Here is a 27320-nt window from a genome sequence, read left to right on the forward strand (position 1 = left end):
ACACCCTTCTTTACTCTCCCCATCCCTTGCCTGGCATCATTCATCCTCAGTTCTTACTTTAAACATCATCCTTAGAACAAATAAATCCTTCCCGTGTCTCGGCTTCCCAGCACTGACACCCTCTTAGGTGCTTTTGCACAAATCTAGTCATGAGTCCTTTAGCAGTGCCCACTATACTCTGACTCCAGAACCCTGCTACGTATTTGCTGTCATATGGCCATGGACAAAAGCACAATGCCAGGAGGCACACACTGGAACTTGGTATTTATTGACTGAACACCTTCCAGTTTCTATCTAACCTTCACATACTACTTCCTACAGATTTAACTATTCAAATTCAGAGTTTATTTTGAGAATATAGGACATTTAATTAATTAGGAAAAAAACCTCTTATGTGCATATTATACATAAGGAACTCTGTTACATATAGGGAAGTGCTTCTTAAACTTCATAATCAAAATATATTTAATAGTTAATAATAAAGTATACTATGGAGAAAGTGGGTATTTAACCTCTAGCTGTCCGAAGCAAACAAGTTTCTTCAAGATCCTGAGACGCTATTTTTAAAATAATAAATGTAACATATACTATTACATTTTTGAATATGCAAATATTTCCTTTTCCCAATAACACTGATATTCCAAGATTAATTCTATGGTTTATAGTGCCTCCCCATATCCACATTTTCTGAGTTTGAAGGGATACTGTGGGGAATAAAAATAAATACACTCATCTTTGCTGTTTGAGTTTTCACACAACCACAGACCTAACTTTAAATATTCAATCCTCAAAACTTGAAGTAAAAGGGTTGACCTGGTTCAATCATTAGTACAATTCTGTGTCAAAGAAAAAGCTAAGAAAGAGCTGGAAGCTCAACTGGTTGTATAAAACTGACTAAGTAACAAAAGAACAAGATATAGCATCACACAAAAATTGGTGGGACTTGGGCAGCCCGGGTGGCTCGTTTAGTGCCACCTTCAGCCCAGGGCCTAATCCTGGAGACCTGGGATTGAGTCCCACGTTGGGCTCCCTGCATGGAGCCTGCTTCTCCCTCTGCCTGTGTCTCTCCCTCTCTCTTTCTATGTGTCTCTCATAAATAAATAAATAAAATCTTTAAAAAAAAATTGGTGGGGCTTAATGTACGGGATGAAAAGCTGAAATGTAAGCCTTATGATTTTGAGGTCTCTGATTATCAGACAGAAGGTTGGATCTTCAGGAATCTGAAGAAGAAAGTACAAGAAGAAAATATAGCAGACGTTAAAAAAAAGTAATTAAGTCACACTGGCTTGAGTTAATTGCAAAGTCAAACAAATATGCACAGCTGCCAAACTGGTGAGGATGGATGTGACAGCTGCTACCAAGCTATTGGTGCTTAATGAATGCTAACATTTTACCAGTGTGATCAAAGAATTACCTACCGTATATGATTACAAGTGAATATTATGTTCAATATCAGCTTGAGACTTGTGCTTATTTTCCCATCAAAAGAAATATTAGAGTTTTTAAACTACTTACACTGATACCTTACTGTAGAACCAATTAGTCATATATTAACAAATATGTAAAATATTGCCCTGTCCTCTACTTTATAGCCTAACAGAGGAAAACGTGTACATACCCATTATTCCAAAACAAAGAAAGTAAAGGCTAATACCCTGAAAATAAAAAAACACACTTCCTCTATTTCATACAGTGCTATGAAAGTGTTATTAGTTTTATATAAATACAGATCTATAGGGACATAATTTTACAGTACTATTTAAAAATACTAAAAGAATTTGATCTCATAAATATTTTCATTGTGTTTACAAACCTCTTCTCCTTGATTTATCTGCTCCTTTGTTCTTTCTTTTGTTTCCATAATGTATGAATAATCTTCTTTCATCTGTTCAAGTTGAGTTGCTTTCATGAAGAACTATATTGATAAGAAAAACACAATTAGGAGTTTGTAAATTTCCATGGAACTGTGAAAAACAAAACTTTGGTCTCCAAATATTTTTGACCAATTATGTAAAAAGATAATAAAAACACACTCAAGTCTTCACACCTAAAATTTACTTAACTTACTCTGCTCACATCTACACATTCATTTGCCAAAGCTCTTAAGAGCTCATGTAAGAAAACACTTCTGTGGGGCATCTGGATGGCTCAGCAGTTGAGTGTCTGCTTTCGGCTCAGGGTGTGATCCTAGGGTCCTGGGATGGAGTCCCACATCAGGTTCCCCGCAGGGAGCCTACTTCTCCCTCTGCCTATGTTTCTGCCTCTTTCTCTGTGCCTCCCATGAATAAATAAATAAGTCTTAAAAAAAAAAAAAAAGAAAACACTTTTGGTAGAAGAATAACACCATCTTGAAAACTCATTTTCACTGATTATTTCATTCTTTAAACAAATACGAATAAAGAGAAAACTTCTGTATTCTTGATCTTGCTGGATCTTGAATTTTTAGAAAAGGAAATCCTGAAACCCAAAGATTACAACATAAGAGGTGCTCAGGCTCATTAAAGCTACTTGGAACCTCAAAAAAAAAAAAAATTACAACATAAGTAGTAGTCAAATTTCTTGTTAGCTTTTTAAGTTTTAAATAATTTAAGGTTTAAATGTTACTATGTATGGCCAATCATTCCCTTGAATTTCCTTAAAGATTAATTTTAGAATAATCCATTCTCTCTCAAAATTAAAAGCCAAAAAGTGAAAGCAAGAATTTACCAAGAAAATTATACTTCCATCGTACTTAGAACTTTCCTAAATTAGCCCTACAATATTACTGTAAATAGGTGGCTTTTAAAAAAAACCACTCAACATTGATTATGTGGGCAAGAGTTATGTTTGGTATATATGCCTTATCTATAATATATTATTTTTTGATAAATTCTTATTTCCTTTGGTGCTCCTTACTTTGTATTTGTCTCCTTCATTTTTAGACTGAAGGAACTGCTTGCTCATCTCTTGTGTTAAAACAGAAACTGGATTATCCACCTGAAACAAACCAGAGAGGTTATTTTTGCATATTTCATTTTAATACCTTAAGAATAAATGAACTGAAATACAGAATACAATTCACCTATGGTGTCATCAAGAAGACTAAAGTTAGAGTATTATGGTAAATATATAAAGAAAAGAAAAAATATTAGAACTTCTGAATGTAGAGAAAGTATTTCAAGATACTAAAATAAATACCATACCCAAAATTACTCTGCCACTATATGAGGACATGAGCACAAGAACTCCGTGAAGAAGTGTTTTTATCAGAAAGTTCTCATTTCTTTCATCTGTTTTATATAATTTCACTCTTACGCTACTGGTTAACAATCAGACAACAGTAAGTAAAGCCCTCAGTAGACTTGGGTTTTTGTGTCTCACCTTCTATGTAGCACTGGGCAAGTTAGTTTCTTCAACTGAATACAAAAAGTCTAACTTGGTTATTTCTAATCAGAATTATGATGCCAAGTAGTATTTATTTTTCTTACAGCAGTTCTTCAGACTTTCCATTTGTTATTTCTTCATGAAGATGTTATGAAATAAATAAAAACGCTGGAACCACTCTACCTTTTGGAGGAGTCATTTTAAATAAGCCACTTCTTGAATGAAACTACTTATACCTAACAAGTTCAAGTACAGTTATGGTAACAGTAAAGTACTGACCAAAGCATAAGTGAAAAAGTTGAAAAAATATAAATACATATGTTAAACTTGTTTCAGAAAGATTCAAGATCATTACTCATTTATATCTTTGGTGTTAATAAGAAAGTAATTCATGTATTAGAAAATAATCCCATTTGCAAAGTTATAGAATACATAGCACCAGTATAAATGAGAAGTTATTTTATTTTTTTAGATTTTATTTATTTATTTGAGAGAAGGGAGGAGAAGAGAGAGAGAGAGGAGACAGAGAACATGTCGGGAGGAGGTGCAGAGGAAAAGGGAAAAGCAGACTCCCCTGCTGAGCAGAGAGCCTGACCTGGGGCTAGATCCCAGGATGGGATATTAGGACCCTGAGGTCATGACCTGAGCTTAATGAAGGCAGATGCTTAGTTGCTGAACCACCCAGATGACCCTGAATGAAAAAAAAATTTAAACTTCATTTACCATCTGTAAAATACTGATTGTACTCTGTTAGTATAATAATGGTTAAATAATGGTTAAAATCTTCCTTTTTAAGTAAAATTTTAGATCTTCTAAGACGAAACATTTATGGAGTTATAAAGAAACCTCTACATAACACTCTATTATTATATAGATCAATCACACTGACTGCTACATATTTTTTATAAGATTTGCCCTATATCTTAATTTCATATTCCATATGACTTCTTAAAAAATAAGACCTAATGCACTAGCTTTAATGACACACATTTTAACCAACGTTGAATTAGTAGCTTCTACAAAATTTAAAATTTATATTCTTTTGTCTGCATCTTTTTGATGGTTTTTGAAATGGGGTTCCTAGTTCCTACTACCCTAGGTATTACGTAAGAATCTTGCAGCTTAAAAAAAAAAAAAAAAAAAAAAAAAAAAGGAATCTTGCAGCTTTACCTGTTAAGATGGTAGCAAGCATAAAAGCAAGCACAAACAGATAAACGTCAAAGAAAGGATAAGAAGGGGAGGCACAGGACAAATATAATCAGGTACTTAAAGACATTAAATATCCTCCTCCCTCGTGGTTATTTTAGGCCACCACTGACCAATAGATCTGTAATACAAATCACACAGATAATTCAAAATTTTCTAGTAGCTACATAAAAAATATAAAAAGAAATGGCCAAAATTAATTTTAATATTTCTAATCTATCTAAAATATTATTTTAATAACTTATAAAAAATGGAATTATTCCTTTGCATTAAGTCTTCAAATGTATATCTCAAACTACAGTAAATGTCAATTTGGACTACCTACATTTCAAATACTTAATATCCGCATAAGGCTAGTGGTTCCTGTACAGGTTAATGTAGCTCTAGACCTTCTGTGTTTTGATCACCGAACCTGAACCTGCAGTTTACTGCATAGTACCAGAAGAGGACTAAAGGAAGTATGATAACAATCTTCAAATATTTCGAAAGAGGCGGAACTTTCCAGAATACTCGGTGAGACGCGGAGGCTGCCCGAGCTGCGCCCAGCAACGCGCTCCTTCCTGCTCCCCCACACTGGCTTCGGCCCTCTCACTGGCTGTAGAAAATGGTGAAAGAAACCACTTACTATGATGTTTTGGGGGTCAAATGCAATGCCACCCAGGAGGAATTGAAAAAGGCTTACAGAAAACTGGCCTTGAAGTACCACCCTGATAAGAATCCAAATGAAGGAGAGAAGTTAAACAGATTTCTCAAGCTTATGAAGTGCTCTCTGATGCAAAGAAAAGGGAATTATATGACAGAGGAGAACAGGCAATTAAAGAAGGTGGAGCTAGTGGTGGTTTTGGCTCCCCCCATGGACATCTTTGATATGTTTTTTGGAGGAGGAGGCAAGATGCAGAGAGAACGGAGAGGTAAAAATGTTGTACATCAGCTCTCAGTAACCTTAGAAGATTTATATAATGGCACAACAAGAAAAGTAGCTCTGCAAAAGAATGTGATTTGCGATAAATGTGAAGGCCGAGGTGGTTAAGAAAGGAGCAGTCGAATGTTGTCCCAATTGCCGAGATACTGGAATGCAAATAAGAATTCATCAGATAGGACCTGGAATGGTTCAGCAAATTCAATCTGTGTGCATGGAGTGCCAGGGCCATGGGGAACGGATCAGTCCTAAAGATAGATGTAAAAGCTGCAACGGAAGGAAGATAGTTCGAGAGAAGAAGATTCTAGAAGTGCATATTGACAAAGGCATGAAAGATGGCCAGAAGATAACATTCCATGGTGAGGGAGACCAAGAACCAGGACTGGAACCAGGAGATATTATCATTGTTTTAGATCAGAAGGACCATGCTGTTTTTACTCGACGAGGAGATCTTTTCATGTGCATGGATATACAGCTGGTTGAAGCCCTGTGTAGCTTTCAAAAGCCAGGATCTACTCTTGACAACCGAACCATCGTCATCACCTCTCATCCAGGTCAGATTGTCAAGCATGGGGATATCAAGTGTGCGCTAAATGAAGGCATGCCAATTTATCGTAGACCGTATGAGAAGGGTCGCCTAATCATCGAATTTAAGGTAAACTTCCCCGAGAATGGCTTTCTCTCTCCTGATAAACTTTCTCTGCTGGAAAAACTCCTGAGAGGAAGGAAGAAGAAGAGACTGATGAAATGGACCAGGTAGAACTGGTGGACTTTGATCCCAATCAGGAAAGACGGTGCCATTACAATGAGGAAGCATGAGGATGATGAACATCATCCTAGGGTTGGTGTTCAGTGTCAGACCTCTTAATGGAGCCAGTGAATAACACTGCTGCTGGCATTTTATATGCAGTAGTGGATGAGTGAAGGACTATAATCATAGCTCACTACTTGCTATTGTTTTTGTTTTAATATTCAACTATAGTAGTGCTTTAAAAGTTAAATGAAGAATAAACTCAAATATAAAAAAAAAATATTTCGAAAGACATAAACATGTTTTTACATTCGTCAAGGAAGTGGGAGCTTAGAGAAACAGGCTTTATTTAACCTTTCCCTAATAAAAACTTTCTACTAGAGCTGTCCACATAAGGAATCAGAAGTCTCTGGCAGAAGTGATTTCTCCACCACAATCCACTTAAGCAGTTGCTGAAGGGACGGACACTTGGTGCAGATTCTACACAGGGTAAATCCAGTGAGAACTCTACTGGATGCCCTTCACAATTCTCCCAACATCCGATTCCATACTCTGTTGGTATTCTTGATTCTGCTTATAATTTGTCCTGAATTTTAGCCTCGAATTTATTTGATGTATCTGCTTTTCTCCAAATATAATTGTTTTTCTAAACTTCCGTTGTCTGATATGCAAGCTACTATCCACATGTAGTTTTTATACTTAGGTAACATAAATAAAAATCAAACACTCTATTTCTTAATCACACATTTCTGTCAAGAGCAACATGCTAGTGGTTGACCCACTGAATAGCAAAATACAGAACATTTCTACTATCACAGGAAGTTTTCCTGGACAGATCTGTTCTAAAGCAAAATGGAAAAGAGACCTAGACTTATAACTGTTTTTTTCTCCCTAGTAACTAGTCTTGGTGTTCTCCATCCTGGAGTAAGTAAGGAGGGTGGTACATTAGGATAAACATGGATGCCTGGATCCCCATGCAGGCTCTACCAACAAATACGGCTAGACAGTGGGGTCAATTTACTTTTTCCAGTTCTATCCTCATCTACAAAATAAAGGTGAATTAGATGACCTCCAAAGGCAATTCCAATACTAATTAATTAGACCATATGCTCTATTTTTAATTATTCAAAGTATCTCAGCAAAAAGGACTGGACTTGTCTCCTATAGGTACGACCAATAACTCCAAAATACATAAACAAATGCTTTATTTTTCTAGAATAAATTTCCTTTCTACAAAAATTTAGCATCTGAGTTTAGAAAACTTAGATGCTATTCCAACTAGAATAACAGGAAGCAAAGAAACTTTATAGCCGTTAGTAACATCCAGTTTAGCCCATACCATTGGGTCATGCACTGAAAATGCTGAATTAGTAAATTTTAAGCAACTTCACTAACAATAGTTGTAAACATTTGTCCTATGGTCAACTTACTTATAGAAGTCCATTTTAGTTCTTTCAACACTACAAATGAAATCACATGAGAAAGTGACCAGTGCATTAATCTCAAACAAAATTTAGCAATTACCTGTATGTTAAAATGATCAAGAATTGCAATCAGTTCTTCTTTTCTAGTAGAAACCACAGTGCCTGATTAAGAGAAACAAATAAAATGACCAGACCATTTCTAGGGCAAAAATATGGAGAAAAAATAAGCACTCACTCATAAATACAAATATTAACTATTTTTGTCATGTCCTTAAGAATAGGCACAGATCTGAGAGAGCTGCATGCTGCAGTCATCACCACCCAAGCACACGGAGGAGGAAACAGCATGGATACAAGGACAGTGCTGTTCTCCCCATAGCAAAACACTGGCTTTTCCTTCTCATCTAGGTCTTCACCTCCTCTTCCTTCATGTCCTTTTCCACCTTTGGTTAACTCCCCTTTCTACATGTGATAAAAACTACAGAAGTGGAAGGAGGCCTGCAGCTGAGAACAAAGTGGTAAAGCCTGTTTCAAGACTCAGACTGATAATCATGGTTCTGCTGGTATGTCTTGTGGTAAAACAACTGTGTATATATGTTCATATTTAATCATGGGTGTGTAATACATGCAGCCAACCTATCACATGACAAGAAAATGGTTTCAAGAGATTGGGAAGAAATGCCCTTTCAATGAATATCTGAACAATCACTTCACTCTAACTGAATATTTAGTAGCATTTTATATGAAATGAAAAGACATTCATAACAAACCTGTTTCACTTTTTAGTTTATAAGACCGACTTCCATCCATGCTGATGTGCTGCTGCACGACTATAGAGTTGCCATACACATTTGCTCTATAGGCATCATCTCCTCTGTTCCTTAATGTTATGGAGATATCTGCTGAGCTAAAGCAAGAAGGTTAAGAGAAGTCACATGAAGGTACAGTGCAATTTCAATCCAGGTTGCTATAATTTTCAAAACCTCCAAAGCAATTTGCCTAATTCATTTGAAAAGTAGCTTTACACCAGCCATTGATGGCTACCAGATTATGACAGAATAATGTCGAAGATAACACACCTAACAAAAAACAAAGTTGAGAATAAGGGTTATAAAAACATTGACTATCCTATCTATAATAGAAATATTACATTCACATAAAAACCTCTTTTTTAAAAAGATTTTATTTATATATTTGAGAGAGACAGCATGAGTTGCGGAGAGTGGGGAGGAGCAGAAGGAGAGGGAGAGGAACAAGTAGATGCCCTGCTGAGCCAAAAGCCCAAAGCGGAGCTCAATCTCAGGACCCTGAGATCACAATCTGAGCTGAAGTCAGACACTTAATGAACTGAGCCACCCAAGCACCCTAAAACCATTTAAGTTTGGTGGTTTCAAATCATGTTAAGTTATACGTTTTCCTATAAGCAGCATGTAATACTATACCACCTGACTACTCTAAATTACATAATAAAGCATCATGCTAACAGTTGACCTTTAAGAATAATTAAGTAACAATTATGGTGAAGTAATAACTTTCTAAGAGCATCAGAATCAAAAGAAGCAACTTTAACCTTTCAAATACTTGGCAATAAAAAAATGAAAGTATTTGGTATCAAGAAACATAAAAAAAGGTAAAAAATTATTGAAGTTTTATTGGTATTATGAAAATTAGTTTTAAAGTTTTAAAAAAGTTTAAAGCATTTATAGCCATGTACATTTTAAAATATTATAGGAGGGACGCCTGGGTGGCTCAACGGTTGAGCGTCTGCCTTTAGCTCAGGGTGTGATCCCAGAGTCCCGGGATCGAGTTCCACATCAGGATCCTTGTATGGAGCCTGCTTCTCCCTTTGTCTGTGTCTCTGCCTCTGTCTCTCATGAATAAATAAATAATTCTTTTTAAAAATAAGTAAAATGTTATAGGAAAAAAATATATCAATCTTTATTTTTCTACTTTAATTTTTGTTAAAATGAGACAGAAAAACAATGTCAATCAAGTCTACTACTAAATACATTAAAATTTCCTTAAACATAAAAGGAGATTAACTTTTTTCCTAGCTCATATGAACATCTGCCAAAATGCTAAAGTCCTTTAATGTGAAACTGCTTTAACTGATAATTAAATGGAATCTTTAATATTATTTGTTTTCATGAATTTGTAATCATATTCCCAAATTGCTTCCATTTACAAGAATTGCAGAAAAATACAAGCAAGATGAACTTTACTGTATGCCGGTATTACAGTAGGCCCACTGAAGGAAGGGTTTCTCTGCTGCTGCTCCCTCACCCCCTTCTCTGAGTGCCCAAGCAGAAAGATAGGGCTGAGCAACCATCAGTCCAGTCTCCACCCTGTCCCCCAGGGATGGAGCTAAATACAGAAATCTGACAGTAACTGAAGCAGATTCTCTTCTTTCAAAATTCAAATTAAGAAGAACTAGTAAAATCCAAATAAGGCCTGTAGTTTCCTCAGTAATACTGCGCCAATGTGAACTACATAGCTTTGATAAAAGTACCTTTGTTACCTAAGATGTCAACATTAAGGAAAAGTAGATGAAGGGAATAAAGGAAACTGTACTACCTTTGCAACATTTCCATAAATCTAGATGATTTCAGTGAAAACGTTTTATCAACAAACCCAAATGAAGGCACAACCAGTTTAAGAGCTGGGGATTCCTTGAGGCCTCTGAGGACCAGGGAAACCAGTTTGGGACATGGCTCCTGATGAGAAGCTCCAGAGAGCAGCAGGAGCACACAATGGAGAAGTTCCTGGGAAACCATCAAGACACATTGAAAGAGAAACACACCCACAGACACTGGCAGTGAGTCAGAAACACAGAGAACATGAGAGCACTTCCTTAAACACACAGCCCCACAGACTAAAGTGGTAAGAGGTCAACGACTGTGCACGCAAAGACACGGAGTAACAAAGACTCTGGGAAGTTATAAGGAAGGGAACACATAGTCCAGAGACAATGAGAGAGAAAAAAACACATTCACAAACCCACACACTTGATATAAGAGGACTGAGGAAAAGGAACACAACATAACAGCACAGCCCATTGAGTGAGGGGGTGACGGAGGGTGGTAGAGCAAGCAGAAGGGTTGCAGCATGCATCTAAAGTCACACAGAGAGAAAGGCAGAGACACAAAAAAGAGCAAGCAGAAGGGTTGCAGCGTGCATCTAAAGACACACAGAGAGAAAGGCAGAGACACAAAAAAGAAAGGCCCAAAGACAGATAAAACTTGCTTCTGAAGTCTCTCAGTTTTGGTCACTTGTGAAAACTTCTTCCCTGCAGGTTGTAAGAAATATATCCCTGAATCTTCACAATAAATCTCCTTTTCTAAATTACTTTAAGCTGGGGTGTGCGTGTTTAAATCAGAAATACACAATTAAGACATATATGCTCCTGGAAAATTGTAACTAATAGGATTTTTAAAAGATTCCAAGGTGATTCTAATGAACAGTCAAGGTTGAAAACCACTAACTAAAGTATAACAGGAGAAGGGCAGCTGGCCTACTATACGGAGAAAAAAATATTTTATTTCATTAACTAGTATGATTACCCAGTATTAAGTGAATGTACCTCATGAACACATTTTAAAAATAAAGTGACAGGGGATCCCTGGGTAGCTCAGCGGTTTAGCGCCTGCCTTTGGCCCAGAGCGTGATCCTGGAGTCCCGGGATCGAGTCCCGCATCAGGCTCCCTGCATGGAGCCTGCTTCTCCCTCTGCCTGTGTCTCCGCCTCTCTCTCTCTCTCTCTCATGAATAAATAAATAAAATCTTTTAAAAAAATAAAATAAAAAATAAAAATAAAGTGACTACAGAGAAACAAAAGCAAAAATGAACTACTGAGACCTCATCAAGATAAAGAGCTTTTGCAAAGCAAATAGTCAACAAAACTAAAAGGCAATCTAGAGAATGGGAAAAGATATTTGCAAATGTCTTATCTGATAAAATCTACAAAGAACTTATCAAACTCAATACCTAACAAACAAATCTAGTCAAGAAATGGGCAGAAGACATGACCAGAAATTTCCCCAAGAAGTCATACAAATGGCCAAAAGACACGTGAAAACATGCTCAACATCACTCGGCATTGGGAAAATACAAATCAAAACCACAATGTGATACTACATCATGCTAGACAGAATGGCTAAAATTAACAACACAGGAAAAAAAATGTTGGCAAGGATGCAGAGAAAGGGGAACCCTCTTCCACTGTTTGTGGGAATGTAAACTGGTGCAGTCCCTCTGGAAAATACTATGAAGATTTCTCAAAAAGTTAAAAATAGGGAAGCCTGGGTGGCTCAGTGGTTGAGCATCTGCCTTTGGCTCAGGGTGTGATCCCGGATCAAGTCCCACATCGGGCTTCCTACATGAAGCCTGCTTCTCCCTCTGCCTATGTCTCTGCCTCCCTCTCTCTCTGTCTCTCTCTCAGTCTTTCATGAATAAATAAAATCTTTAAGGAAAAAAAAAGTTAAAAATAGAGCTACCCTACGACCCAGCAATTACAACACCAGGTATTTTGCCAAAGGATACAAAAACAGTGATTCAAAGGGGCACTTGCACCCCAATACTTATAGCAGCAATGTCTACATTAGCCAAAATATGGAAAGAGCCCAGATGTCCATCAACAGATGAACGGATAAAGAATACATACTTATAGACACACACATTAGAATATTACTCAGCCATCAAAAAGAATGAAATCTTGCCATTTGCAATGACTTGGACAGAACTAGAGGGTATTATGCTAAGTGAAGTAAGTCAGAGATAGATCAAACATCATGATTTCACTCATATGTGGAATTTAAGAAACAAAACATGGACACAGGGGAAGGGAAGGAAAAATGAACTAAGATGGAAATAGAGGATTGGATTACTGAGAGAGGTTACCATGGGAGGAGCTGTTTTTAAATTTTAAATGAAGAAGGGGATGACTAGAGAAGAATAGTATTGGGTTTGAAAAAGCTATTTTTAAGTTACTTTTTCAGACAAGGTCAGTAAAAAAGGAGACTGAGTTCAAATTAAAGCTTTCAACTGTTATTAACTTTAAAATATATTAATATTACTATCTACAGGCAGCTGTGTTCTTGAAAGTTGGTGATTTGTGTGAGCTGGCCTTTGTCTCTTTCTTTTTAAAAATGATATTCTGAGGATAAGTCTCAGAAAGAAGTTCCTGCTTCGGTCCAGATACTTCCCAAATGGCCAAAACAAACAAACAAACAAAACCAAAACCAAAAAATTTTTAATTGAAACATTAATAAAATATCCAGTGGTACAGAAAAAAAATTATTTTCTTAAAACTCCTATTTGAAAGATCAATGTATTATCTGGCTGGGTAGACTGACTGGACAATTGAGAAATGTATAGTTAAGTATAATCAATTGAAATAGAGCTGGGATTATTAAAAATGTTGAAATAACTAATTTTTGACTACAGCTATTATTTGGTTGGGGACTCTGAAGGGGAGAGGACCTTGCTGGGCTGGCACCCAAATAAGATACGGAGAGACAGAAAATATGCTGGAGAATTGTTAGTAAATAGTTCTTTTCCAAGGCCAGAGAGCATGGGAAATTACTTTCTGTGTATCTTCACCCCTTCTTCTGAGTCCACATGGAACTCTGGCTTAGGGTTAAGATTCCTATAGTTTTCTGAGGAATACAGAAGAAAACTACAGTCCTGGTCCACATCCCATCCCCATTCTATATTTTAGCAAAAAAAAATTGAAGAAGTTAAATGGATATGATAAGGAGCAGAAGGAAAATCTATTATATGAAAAAAGAAGATCACTGTTAATTATCAAAGTTCCAGAGGTTCTGGGCATGGGAATGCACGAGAAATGAGCAATGGGAGTAGCCTCACTCTGAGAGCTAGAATAACAGAGTTTACTTCCAGTTTTTAGGAGACACAAGGATCCCTTCAGAGTTACTGAAAGCTATATTAAGAAGAAGAAGGACCTCAGCCTGAAAAGCACACCTAATGGGCAAAAGCCCTTAAGTCTACAATGATGCAAATCAGGCAATTAATATAAAGTTACATGAAGGTAAGCTATATCAAAAGGAAATATTAAGTGGAGAGCCTGGGTGGCTCAGGGGGTTAAGCATCTGACTCTTGATTTCAGCTCAAGCCATGATCTCAGAGTTGTGGGATCAAGCCCTGCACTGGGCACCATGCTCAGTGTTGAGTTGGCTTCTCCTTCTGCTCCTCCCCCTGCTCTTGCTTGCTTTCTTATAAATAAATAAATAAATAAATAAATAAATAAGTAAGTAAGTAAGTAAGTAAGTAAGTAAATAAAATCTTTTTAAAAAAAGAAGAAAAATATGCACAGAGCCAACGACAGTAGTTACATGACCATTCTCCAAGGGTCAAGATGGACCACCAAATAGATGTGTGGTTGTGGTCCTCAAATCAAACTCACTGGCAAACCACCTGAGTAAAGCACACAAAATCAAAGACAGAGAATGGAATACTTCTTTGGAATTCTTAGGGACTGGAGGCAGAAATTTTATGCAGGGACCCTTGGCTGGTCACTGACTCTGCTTTTGCCTACATCTTATTAACATGGACTTGGTGAAGTTTGGGTCAAGAGCCAGGAAAGTCCAATGTTTATAACTAATCCCTTAAAGAGAAATACATGGATTTATCATACTAGTTCTTTCCTTCAAAAAGGTAAGAGAAATAAAAGTGTAAGTGGGCAGGTACACGGCAATAGTTTACACAAGCTTTTTGTCTGGAGAGTAACAGACAACAGCGGCCATGCTGGCAACAGGGAGCAAGAGAAAGGAATGCAAAAATAGGACTCTTCGGCTCTACTTCTGGGAAGCCAGTTCATTCCCTATCATGTTTACATGAACTAGGAATCTAAAGCAGCTGTTTCTTACTAAAGGATTGAAAAATACACGTAGAAAGCAAACACTTACTTCTGTCCATCTTTCACAAAACCTTTCAAAGAAGAGCCTCTATTTGTAGCAACAGCTTTTCCTCCAAGGCCAACAATGAGAGCTGTAAGCACGGCACTCTTCCCACCTAAAGAGACAGGTGTTAAAGAAATCACATTCATTAAAGATAGAAACAAAAAGGCTGCCTTCTACCATTTGATATAAAAAGATTTCTGAATAAAAATGTAAATTAGTTCTAACCCTGAAGTGTTACACTTCAATTATCATCTTCTCTCAGCGACCTTAAAAAAAGTTGTACCTATCATGAGATATTTAGCTGCTGCTATCAGGAAAAAAAAATAGTACATTTCAGAAATCAAATTTTCACCACTAATAAGGAAATGGTAAAAATGGTTGCTATTTTTCCTTTTTTTTTTTTTTTAAAGATTTTATTTATTTATTTATGATAGACAGAGAGAGAGAGAGAGAGGCAGAGACATAGGCAGAGGGAGAAGCAGGCTCCATGCACCGGGAGCCCGACGTGGGACTCGATCCCGGGTCTCCAGGATCGCGCCCCGGGCCAAAGGCAGGCGCTAAACCCCTGCACCACCCAGGGATCCCGGTTGCTATCTTTCCAACATAAAATTCTCATTGTTTCTCTTGGTCCATCAGCCTATTAAAAACAAGCCTATATTTGTGACTACACATGTATATTTACTTCATCTAACTTTTATTACATTCTAATTTAGGCGTAATTTACTTTCTCCATAAATTCACAGAAATCAGAAACTATTTTTAACAACCCTTAAATGCAAAAGCAAGCTCCATAGGGACAGGGATGTTGCCTGTTTTATTCAATGCTGTATCTCCAAAAGCAGCTCATAATAGGCACTCTGGTATTTACCAAATGAATGAATGAACTTAAATATGGAAAAATAATCAGTCATAAAGATGAATGTTTCTGTGTAATATTTTGACAATTACTATTCCTAATTTGAATATTATTCATTTGCTAGTTTTCTGAAAAGTATACTTCTTTTTACACTAACAGATATATCATAAGCTAAAATTTCAAAATCTAAAATACTCAGAATATGTAATCATTTTCTGAACTCCACAATCAACTAATTCAATCAACTCTTACCACACCCATCATTTTCAACAATATACCCTAAATTAACCCAAATATACTACTGGTTTAGAATCTGGAATACCTTTCAAGCCTCTAAATCTCTAAGTCCCAGCTTCTTCATTTCCAAATTCATTGCCTTCACTATTTGCATTATTTTATTCATAAAATCACTGCTTCAAAATTTAAAAACAAAAAAAGACCTAATTGAAGAACCCACCAGTCATGCCTTATTTCTTGTCCCATGAGACTTCCCAGCAGCACTGATCCCTCTGTCCATTCTCTCCTTCTGAAAACATTTTTTTCTTCACTGAATATAGAGCACAGGAAACAAAGAACAACTATACACTAAACAGAATGTAAAGCTGTACTCACCTACCGTCCTGTTCTAGCACCACCACCAGCTGTAGACTCTGTGTACTGGCTCAATCAAGATGTCAACAGCTCGCTGGCCCATCACAAAAGCTGTCTAACAGGTCTTTCTAACCCTGTGTCTCTTCCCTTCTAATCCATTGTCCACAACAACATGGCCAGTTTGTTTCAAAAATCTTGACCTTGTCACCCCTTACTCATAAACTTTACCTGGTTCTCCACTGACTTTTGAATAAAACATTAAAATCTTTATCATGGCATTCAAGATCCTCACCAATATCACCTACAACAGGACTCTTCAGTGTCAGTTTCTGTCCCTCCTTATCATGTAGAATAAGGCCATATAAGGTTGTTGCCATTGTCCATGCACATCTACTTCTACTCCTTCAAACCTCTGCTAATGTGTAATCTCTGCTTGGAGTATCTCAGCCTCTTTGACAATGAGACCTAAAGAATCTGTAATTTTCATTCAAGTAGCACCACAAATACCACCTTCTCTTTAAGCTTCATTGGCCATGGTGAGAATTAGCTTCTTTCATGTTTGGTTCCCATGGCACTCTGTTTATGCTCTATTATAACATTTAATAGATGTAAGATGCTGCGCTACCTTGGTCACAATGAGGGTAGCTTGTCCACTCTTCTACAGTATGAATTCCAAGGTAAACGGATTTAAAAAAAATTGAGGAAATGTTTATTCTTACTGTATAAATAATGAACTTAAAGTTAACTCATTATTTTCTTAAAGTGCAGGCTGGCAGCAAATACTGAAAATATTCGTGACTATAAGTTATAGATCTAAAACTTCAATTTTTAGCATTCACAGCCATCTGTTTTAAAAAGTTAATGCATTCTAACTGTAAAGTACTCCTCAAAGTCAAATAAGGAGGGCAAAAGCACTTACTTCCATTGTTGCCAACAACAAAGTTGACATTAGAACCAAATTTAAAGGGTCCAAGCATTGAATGACACATAAAGTTTCTTAGCTGAATACTCTCAATTATTCCAACTTCTGCTGCGGTCTATTAACAAAAAAGAGAGAGAAAACAATCTAATAAATTTACTATAATCATCTAAGCATTTGGAGAAAGATCAGCAGTGTTATAATGAACAGTTATAGTAACTGAATAACCTTAACTTCCATGAGTAAGAAGAAATTAAATGGGAACCTTCTAGGAGTAATCACTCATTCTAAAGTCCTTAAAGGATCTAATAACTATATCACATAGTTTTTTAATATGGACAATACTAATGTTTTGAGTCAGGTAATTTTTGTTGGAGTGGGGCTATTTTGTGCATTTGGAGATTTTTTTAAAAGATTTTATTTTATTTAATCATGACAAACACACACACACACACACACACACACAGAGAGGCAGAGACACAGGCAGAGGGAGAAGCAGGCTCCCTGCAGGGAGCCCGACGCGGGACTTGATCCCAGATCTCTAGGATCGCACCCCGGGCTGAAGATGGCGCCAAACTGCTGGGCCACCAGGGCTGCCCTCATTTTGAGAATTTTAACAACATTCCTAGCTTCTACCCACCAGATGCTAGTAGCACACAGCTAACTCCAAGTTATGACAACCCAAAACATGTCCAGACATTGTTAAATGTCTTCTGGGGCGTGGGGGGCAAAATCTCCCCTTGGTTGAGAATCATTGGTACAGTAAAATTTCCTATAAAATATAAAACAATATTTAAAGCATCCCTGAAAGATGACTATCCAGCTATGGTTTGAACACTGAATTTGCTATAAACAATTCAAACAATAGAGCACATGTTCTTAAAAGGTAAGTAACTTTTCTTGTGATTTTCTGTCACTACTGATAAACTGTGTGACTTTGACAATGTATAAAGAATATATAGTTTCTAAATCTATAAAACAGAAATTATTCCCATAGTGTAAATATACATACATCAGCATTGGAGTTTTAGAAATGTTTTAATCAAGAGTTTGGCATATAGGGGTCACATTTTGTAATTAGAAACACCAAAATACATCAACCACATATTACCAATATCCATCTATTTTAACAGTGTCTTTAAAAACTCCCTGGCAAAAAACAAACAAACAAATAAATAAATACATAAAAATAAAAACTCCCTGGCTCTCTCCTTCTGGACATCATCTTATTAAAAAGCAAAAATATTTATATCCTTTTATGAGCAGAATATTGGAAATTATGGTTGAAGAGTTTTAAAATAAATTTTTATTTTTATCTAATTGTAGATGAAGTTGTAAGAAATAATACAGAGGGATCCTATGAATTCTTTACTCAGTTTCTGCCCAATGGTTCATCTTAAAAACTGTAGTACACTATCATAACCAGGATACTGACACTGATATAGTCAACATCCATATAGAATATTTCCATCACCACAAGGATCCCTCCTGTTGTCCTTTTATAGCCCATCTCCCCCCACCTTAACCCCTGGTCCACTAATCTGTTCTCCATTTATAAAACACTGTCATTCCACAAATGTTATAGAAATATCCATTGTTTCCTACATTGGGAGTTCACTGCTAAGTAATATTTCATGGTATGAGTGTACCATAGTATTTAACCATTCACTCACTGAATGACATCTGGGTCATTTCAGTTTTTGGCTATTACAAATAAAGCTGCTATAAACATTCATGTATATATTTTTGTGTGAAGGTATATCTTCATTTCTCTGGGACAAATGCTGAGTTATATTGTAAGTTGCTGCATACTGAATTAAAAAAAAAAAAAAAAAAAGAACAGCCAAACTATTTTTCGGAGTGGCCATACCATTTTATATTCCCACCAGTAACCTATGAATGATCCAGTTTTCCTGCATCCTTGCCAGCATTTGAACCTGTCACTGTTGTTTTTAACTTCACTCATTCTGATGGGTGTGTAGTAATATCTCACTGTAGTCTTAATTTGCACTTCCCCAATAATAAATGATGTTGAACACCATCTCATGTCCCTTATTGTCCTTTTGAAGTCTACAGAGTTGATGCTACAGTTTTGTTTCTGTTCCTATAATCTGTAATCTGTGTTTTCTTTCTTTTCTCCCCTTTGTTGGCCTTACTAGAGATTTGTCAAATTTATTGATCTTTCCAAAGAACAAGCTCTTTGTTTTACTGTTTTCTTTACTGATTGTTTCTAATAATTAACATAAACATCAAAAGTAGTCATATTATTTTACCTTAGTTCAAAAAAAAAAAATCATTCACTTTTCCTGATACTGAATTACCAAGAATATGACATATAAACCAGACATGAAAACCATGCTAGTTGCCAAATTTTGCACTTACCAAAGTAGAGGTACCATTAGTGAAAGAAACTGTACATTCATCTTCATCACCGTCTTTGTCAAAGTCATCCAACTCTTCTTGTCTTGGTCTTTTGGCATTTTCGGGAGAGAAGAAATTTTCTTCTTTTCTTTTGGCCATCGGGTCTGAACATTTATTAGAGTAACAATGAAGTAAATCAAGCGTAGGCATCCATATAATTATTACATACATATTGAACTTAACAAAATAAGTGAAACAAAGCTTAAGTTTTAAGTACTATGTCCATTTTGTTTTTACTTTGAAAAAAGTAAAAATAACATCTGTACATGAGAAAGGAGGCCAAGAGCCAAAAAAGGCAGGTGGTCACTAGAGGCTGGAGAGGCAACGAAACATATTCTCCAACTCAAGTGTCCAGAAAGAAACTCAGCCCTACTGCCACTTTGGTTTTAGCCCTGGGAGTCATGTCAGACTTACAACCTGCAGGGAAATAAATGTATGATTTCACCTATTTAAATCATGTGCATATGGTACACTATCTGATTTTATTTCAGTTATTCATGACCAAGATTTTATTGATATGGGCCCATCTAAATGTTCTGACTCCTAAACTCACAAAAGGTAAAAGATTTTACTTGTGAAGCTGTGGTTTCTAGTTTCCTAGATGTATTAATAGAGATGCCATAATGCCTTTGAAATTATCCCAGAGCAACCATTCATTTTTTTTTCAGATAAAACTATTGTTTCCCTTATCTATTCTCTAAAGAAATAGTCCATGGTATCTACTTTTTACCAATATATATAAAATGTATGCCTAGAAAACAAATGTATTTAAAATTATACAAGATTTTCACAACGTATGAATACTGGACCTCAAGTTAAAGCTGACAGTCTGATTAAAATTAAATACTGATTGTTACTTTCATTTTTCTCTAAAAAATACATTTAAGACTTAAAATGATATGTACCCAATAATTATTTGCTGAGTAAATGGAGAGAAAAATCCACAATATAGGTAATCAAAAATGTCTAAGATACAAAGAAAGAAGAATAGTTCTACTCTTGATCTATTTAAGACCCCATGTAGCATACCATAGCAACCAGGTCTGCACCAGGTACCTGGGCAGCAAAAGAGTTAATGAGGTTTTCTCTCTCTTGATTTTAGACTGATGGATCCCAGTTAGTCCTCAACAGAGACGACAGCCATATGTGACGATATGCACACAGGGCAACAAAGCCAATCTTATTGTATATGTGTCGGAACAGTGGAATGGGGTTCCAAAGAGATGTGCTGGAACCAGAATGGGGCCTCTATTAGAAGGAATGTGAGCAAGAAAAGGAGGGTTAGAAAGGAAGAGACACCCTAACACAGGGTTTAATTTTTTAATCCACTGCTTTGCAAACTTATATTGACATAACCAATCTTGCAGAAATATCTGTGCATAATTTGGGGAACTACCTTTGTCAGACTTGGTTATTTTGACAATGCATGCCTCATTAAGTGATTTGAGTGGTTTTCCCATCTTTTTAATGTTCTGAAATCACTTCTACCTCATGACACATTAAAATTTTTTTTTTTTTAATTTTTATTTACTTATGATAGTCACACAGAGAGAGAGAGAGAGGCAGAGACACAGGCAGAGAGAGAAGCAGGCTCCATGCACCGGGAGCCCGACGTGGGATTCGATCCCGGGTCTCCAGGATCGCGCCCTGGGTCAAAGGCAGGCGCCAAACCGCTGCGCCACCCAGGGATCCCTAAAATGTTTTTTTAAAGTGAGAAAGAAGTAGGTTTAAAGCTATTAGAAAGTAGAGACTTGAAATTTAACTTTTTGAAATCATTTAAATTTTTTTCTGTACATCAGTTTTCACAGGCTCACTATATCCTCCTGAATCCTTTTTCCATAATAATTTTATTTTCCAAAACACTGAGAATAAAAAGCTAGATTACCTTACATTTTGTAAAATCCTCATCTGCAGTCATGACTCCTTCATATAAATTCTACTTAATTAAATACTGAAATATTTTCTCCAAAAACTAGATCTTTGCTTTTTCCAATCTAGGTTTTCTTTAATGGGAATATTTTAATGTTTATTCATACTTTTTATACAACCAAATATAAGGGATATATGCAGTGGGTCCAGAATTTAATCCTTGAATCTTTCAAAGCACAAATTAAAAGCAATCCGAGACTTCCACTTCCAGGAAAATGGAATAGATATACTTTTCCCTATTCCTCTTGCTTAGTAAAACCAAAAACTTTACCAATTATATATACAACAAACATAAGATGACTCTGAATGAAAAGGAGGTAGATTGGCCAGGGACCTTAGGACACAAGAAATGACATCATGGTAAGTTCCCTGAGTTTTTGCTTTGCCACAAATATCCCAGACTTGGAGAAGACAGCAGCTGGGGAGACATCAGCAGGTGCAGAGGGCAAAAAGACCCAAATGAAAGCTTGTTCTCTCCAGCCAAAGGACCAGAAAAACTGCATCCTAACAAGACAGAAGACATTTAGATCATAATTGCTCTGCTCCAGCCAAATACCACGAAAAAAACTACAGTGCCTCCTTCTACTCCAACAACACATACACATACTAGCAAAGGCCAAACAGATAGCCTGTACTTCCAGTTTATAAGGCCATAAGTACACATCTCCACATCCCAATTGGGCTAGTGTCAGAGAATGCCACGTTGGCCAAATAGGGAGCCATAATGGTGTCAGTAGGGCCCACCTAGAGAGCCTAGATATCCACTCCCATCAGGCAGTAATAGGGTGCTACTTACTCCTATTTCCCATTGGGTGGTGTCACATGAGATCTTCTACCCCTACCCAGGGAGGTAAAAGTACATGGAAACACCAAAATTCCCACTGATCGAATAGTCACTGCAGCTAAGCAAAGAGCTCTGGTAAAGTTCTAGACAAGAATCTTTGCATCTACAACCTAATACCATAGGGCTACAGTTCTCAAAGGCTGTGACTGACCTCTTAAAAAGTTCTCAGGACTTCAAAGAGCTTTTTGTTTATATCTATCAATATCGACCATATTGTAAATTAAAACTGAGAAACTTTTAAAACAAAGAACACACATGTACACCTTCTATAAATCCTCAGAGCAATGACTGAAATGAGACATTTCTCATAACCTCTGGAAAACTCCATTCGTTCATAGGTGAATGACAGTGAAAAAGGCAAATAACATCAGGCTGTTATTTGGAAACTGTTTGACTTTGTAGACCCTTTCAAAGAGTCTCATGGATCCTGGACCACTCTCTGCAAACTGCTTAGTATAGGGGATACTATAAGCAAGTCCATGACACAGTGGCATAAATTATGAGGCATAGCTAGCAAGCAATTAAGTTAGAACAGAAGAGAAGAAGCCAACCGTAGAATGACTAATAGATTTGATATTCAAAGTATGGTTCAAGGACCAGCAAATAGCATCTATATCTCCTGGGAATGTATTAGGTATCCAGAATCTCAGGCCCCTTCCTAAACCAAATGAATCAGAATCTTCATTTTTAACAAGACCTCAGGAGATTCGTAAGTGCATTAAAGTTTAAGAACTGTTGTAAACAGTTTGACTTTATCCTATCCGTAAGGCAATAAAGAACCTAATCATGATAAAACAAATACCATCTAAAAAAGGTATTTGTTAGATCATATGTGAATGACATTTAACCCAAACAAATGCCTAAAATAATATTAGCATTACAGTCATAATTACATAATATTCAACATCTTTTTTTTTTTTTTTTACAAATAAATGAATGTTAATTTTGAATCTCTTACACAAGTCAAAACTTGAAAATCCAACCTATTCCTCAAACTATTTAACAAGGGTCAATGTATATTAGTTTCAGCTTGTTGCTACCATAAATTCCCTAGAATATCACCATGCCATTATTTTCCCAAAAATTCCTTCTCTCCTACCCATCTTCTATTTCCTTTACAATTACCGAGCAGTAATTTATTTATTGTAGGAGAGGAAAGAGGACGCATTACCAATACCGTTTCATTAATGCCCAATAATGATCTTGCAGTTAGCAGACACTCAGACATCAGCTGACTGATCTTAGTATTTTACCATGAAAAAAATGGCACTTTTTCAAGTAAAACTCTGGGGAGGAGGTGCATATAGATAAATGTGGTTAAGCTTCTTACAATGAATGTGAGATTCTGTACTACACAGAAGATGGTGTGCTACATGATGACGATGTTTTTTATTTGCTGTGCTTGGCCTAGGATTTGCAGTTTGCTATTAGGTTGCCATGGTAACATGCATCTGACAGACACTGAAGGATCCTACCTTTTAAAATAAAAATCACTCTGTCATTTAATGATAATGGATTTTTAAAAACACATATGAATGTCCTGAGAGTTAGATACAAGTTAAAACAGTAAAATTGTTTCCAAAAGGCTGAAGAGACATATAAATAGATGCAAAGAAAAATACTTCTAATATTCTGAAATACAAAAGGCAAAAAAAAAAAAAAAAATCTCTGAGATTTTTAATACATCCTTAAAGCTCTTCATTTGTTTATTTAGAATAAAAAAGTCAGAATTAAGGAACATATCTCCTCTCCCTCACTGGAGGCAAATCAGAGCAGAATAGTAACATATATACAACTATCAATAAAAAAATAAGTTCAAGAAGGAAAAATCAATAACCAAGAGTTCACTGCAGCAAGTAAATGAATAGGAAATGATAGATCAAATACACTTCAACAGGATTATATAAATTTCTCAATTTTAAATTTTATCATGAGCCATCTAATAATTCCTACTTCCCATTAATACCCAAGTAAGAACTAAGAGCAGTGAGAACAGATAGAACTGAAATTATCAACAGAAAATGTGGTAAAAAATAAAGGAAAATTGCTGCTACATCTGTATCGGCTGTAGACTGTTTACCTCATCTCCAATTCTGCCCCTCCCACCACCACCAACATACTAAATTCTGCATTAATCTCATTTTTAATGTATGGAACTAATTAATTAAGCACACTGCTTAGGATATATCACAAAATCATAAGATGCAACACATAACAAGTAATACAAATATTTAAGTGAAAAAAATTCCTAAGTCTATCAAACAATTCTAGATCTGCAAAACTGGGAAACAGCAAGCATAGCATTTCAGATAATAAAATCTGAAAACTCAGATTTGTTATTTTTATTTATTTATTTATTTATTTATTTATTTATTTAACACTCATATATGCTATTTTTAATAACATCCTTGTAGCCTCAACCTGGAGGACAAATAAGAGAGAGTGAATAGGGGAAAATAAGACCAGCCACTAAAGGGTGAGGGGGCAGTGCAGCAAAGCAGTGGCAGGATCAGGGATGAAAGGAACAGAAGAAACCAAGAGATGTAAAAGTATGGGTAAAGTGAGGGAGTAGCATTAATTTCGTTAAATATCTACTTACTACATGCTTAGCTTTTGAGATAAACAATTTATCTGCTTTGATCCTCAAAATCTTTATAAGTACTGCCCTTATTCTACAAAAAGGGATATTGAGACTCCAGGGGAAGACATTATGCCCAGGCTTGTGTAGCTATACTTTAGTAGAGGTCCATCTAAACCCAGGTTTGCCAAAACCCAAAATCAAACCTCTTCAATGCCTAGATTCCTCCAGGCATAAACAACTGAGTTTGTTTATAGGCAGCAAAACTGGCTATTAATCTAGTCATCTTCTTATCTATCTTTGTTAATTTATAAAACTACAAAAAGAATTCTATTGTGATGTGTCCTTCTAATATTACTATTAAAACTTTGAGCTTTATAAAATCATTTTGTGTTTCATTTTTAGAAACAACCTTCACACAATGCTAAATGTCATTTTAAGTAGACAGTGCAGGTTTGGAAAGAAAAGGGATAAATAATACATTTATTTTGCTTGGAAACACTGAGTTTGAAGTGCTCCTACGACATTGCGAAGGAGAGGTCAATAGGCGGTAAAATATGCTCAGCAGTAGGAGTGCATTTGGGAGTGGTACTAAGAAAGCTACAGAAATTATTTTGAATTTGGTCACCAGGGAAAGTATGTTAAGTGAGAAAAAAATGTATCTCATTAACTAGTAAATGAGAATGGCAACATTAATATTAGTGACTATACCTGACCCTTAAGTACCTGGACTTACTAGTGAGTGTGTGTGTGTGTGTGTGTGTGTGTGTGTGTAGAGAACTGTGACAAGTAACTGTGTTTTAACTATAATGCATATCATTACGGTAAAATTTGAGTTACTTGTTTATGGATTCCTGAAAATAAGTACAGCTTTGATTCACTTTTCTTAAGTTTTAAAATAAGTCAAAATTTAGGCAGGTTTTATATAAAATTCCACATCTAGACACTTAGTAAAATTAGCCTTTGGGGAATAAAAACTGATTCTCACTTTAACAACTTTAATATACCATTTGTACTTACCCTGTTGCTAGGCTCAATATTAAATGATGTATAATTATTACAGATAGAGATAGGGCTATAAATACCCTCCTCCCACCACACACACACACATACTGAAGAATCCTGGGGTTAGGTACTACAGCTATTTTCCTCCAATTACAGAATAAGAAGGAAAACTTAAGAGAGGTGATACCCAAAAGCTCTGGGTCTCCCAACACTCGTTCTCTTACATAAAAACATGTCTTTAAAGCAATGTTCTAGGGAATCTCCAAATTTTCTGTACTTCTACCCATTCAGGAGAAGAAAATCTGAATACATATTTCAGCATAAGATTATCACTCTGTATTTCACACGGTACTAGAATCAGATAAAGTAAATCTAAACAGAAGTTCTAATACGTTCCCTTCCAACCACACACCCATGGAACTAACTACTACTACACCTAATACCTGCAGGCCAATGCATAGGCTACTGGGTTTTTTTGTTTTTGTTTTGCTATTGAATATTTTAAAAGACAGCAGCCATCTAAAAGTTAGGGAGTTTGGACTTTTTTTTTTTCCTTCTTTGAATATACATTCCGCTATAGCCTGTCTTTAAAACACTCGCTTTTAATCTCCTACTCGTGAGATGTACAGGATAATGAGAGCTCGCGTAAATTCTGCCTTCCAAGGTTTACACACAAAATAGCGGCTCTTTCCAGGAATTACCACAGTATTCTCTCAAGTCTTATTGGTCCTGCAGCCGTTTCTCTGGAGTCTTGGGTTCCACAATTCCCAGTCGGGATTCCTCTCCAGCTCGTTCCCACCAGAAAAAGAGGGAACAGAAATGCCACCACGCAACCTCCACACATGACAGTTTTAATTTTCTTCTAGATGATACAATCTGCGTTGTCATGACTCTGGGGCTCGACAACAAATCCGACCTAAGTGCTCATCGCCTACATCTCCTCGACAGACTAAGTTGCAGCCGCCGAGGGAGCGACTCGCTCTGAGAGCCGGATGTCCGACCCCCCCCTCCCCCCCCCCCGACCCCGTCCCCGTCCCCTCAGGCGGCGACTCCGAGCCGAGGGCCGCCCGCGGCCGGGCGCCGGGTCCCACAGCCCCGCAGAGCCCGAGGAGGGGCCCACAGCGGCGACGAGCAAGTTTCCCGCGGTTCAGGGGACCCGTGTGCCCCGCAGAGACAGCCCGAAGATCCCGGCCGGCGGACCCGTCCGCTCCGGCCCGCGGGGACACCCGGGGCGCCGCCGCCGCCGCCGCTCCGGTGCCCGAGCCGCCACCAGGTGGGCTGGGGGGCGCCGGCCGAGGGGGCAGCGCCAGGGGACGGTTCCGGAGCCGGGGGGAGCGACAGCGCGCCCTCACCTTACCTCGAACAAGTCCAAGTCTCCCCGAGGAACCGGACCGGCGCGGCTGTGGCGCTGCGGCGCTGCGGCGGGGCGCTGAGGGCACCGTGGGGCGTCTCGGCCTCGGCCGGCCGCCGTTGGCCGCGGGGAACCGCGCGCCCGCGGCGGGAGGAGGCAGGAGGCTGGCTGCCCCGGCGCCCACCGCGGGACGCTCCGCGCCTGCGCCTCGCCCCCCCTCCCGCCGGGGCTCAGCCCGCGCGTGCGC

The 27320-nt window shown here is 37.3% G+C and overlaps 1 protein-coding gene and 1 pseudogene across 3 annotated transcripts in view; one reads left to right on the top strand and one right to left on the bottom strand.

The window, feature by feature from the left end:
* Positions 1–27205, bottom strand: part of SMC6 (structural maintenance of chromosomes 6) — a 68078-nt gene extending 40873 nt beyond the window's left edge. Inside the window, exons 1-8 of one of the 3 annotated variants that reach the window (XM_038560825.1) lie at positions 27080–27205; positions 19328–19470; positions 16946–17063; positions 14586–14691; positions 8434–8570; positions 7764–7825; positions 2896–2976; positions 1814–1915 (exon numbers count right to left, since the gene is read on the bottom strand). In XM_038560825.1, the coding sequence (XP_038416753.1) occupies positions 1814–1915; positions 2896–2976; positions 7764–7825; positions 8434–8570; positions 14586–14691; positions 16946–17063; positions 19328–19465 (744 nt within the window). In that variant the 5' untranslated portion in view covers positions 19466–19470; positions 27080–27205. Of the gene's footprint in view, positions 1–1813; positions 1916–2895; positions 2977–7763; positions 7826–8433; positions 8571–14585; positions 14692–16945; positions 17064–19327; positions 19471–20395; positions 20417–27079 lie in introns of those variants that run through there. The other 2 variants (XM_038560826.1, XR_005372147.1) reach the window with 2 other exon arrangements.
* Positions 4946–6765, top strand: LOC607480 (annotated as a pseudogene).
* Positions 27206–27320: the final 115 nt, after the last annotated feature.

The sequence above is a fragment of the Canis lupus genome, chromosome 17, assembly GCF_011100685.1.
Source record: "Canis lupus familiaris isolate Mischka breed German Shepherd chromosome 17, alternate assembly UU_Cfam_GSD_1.0, whole genome shotgun sequence".
Lineage (NCBI taxonomy): Eukaryota > Metazoa > Chordata > Mammalia > Carnivora > Canidae > Canis > Canis lupus.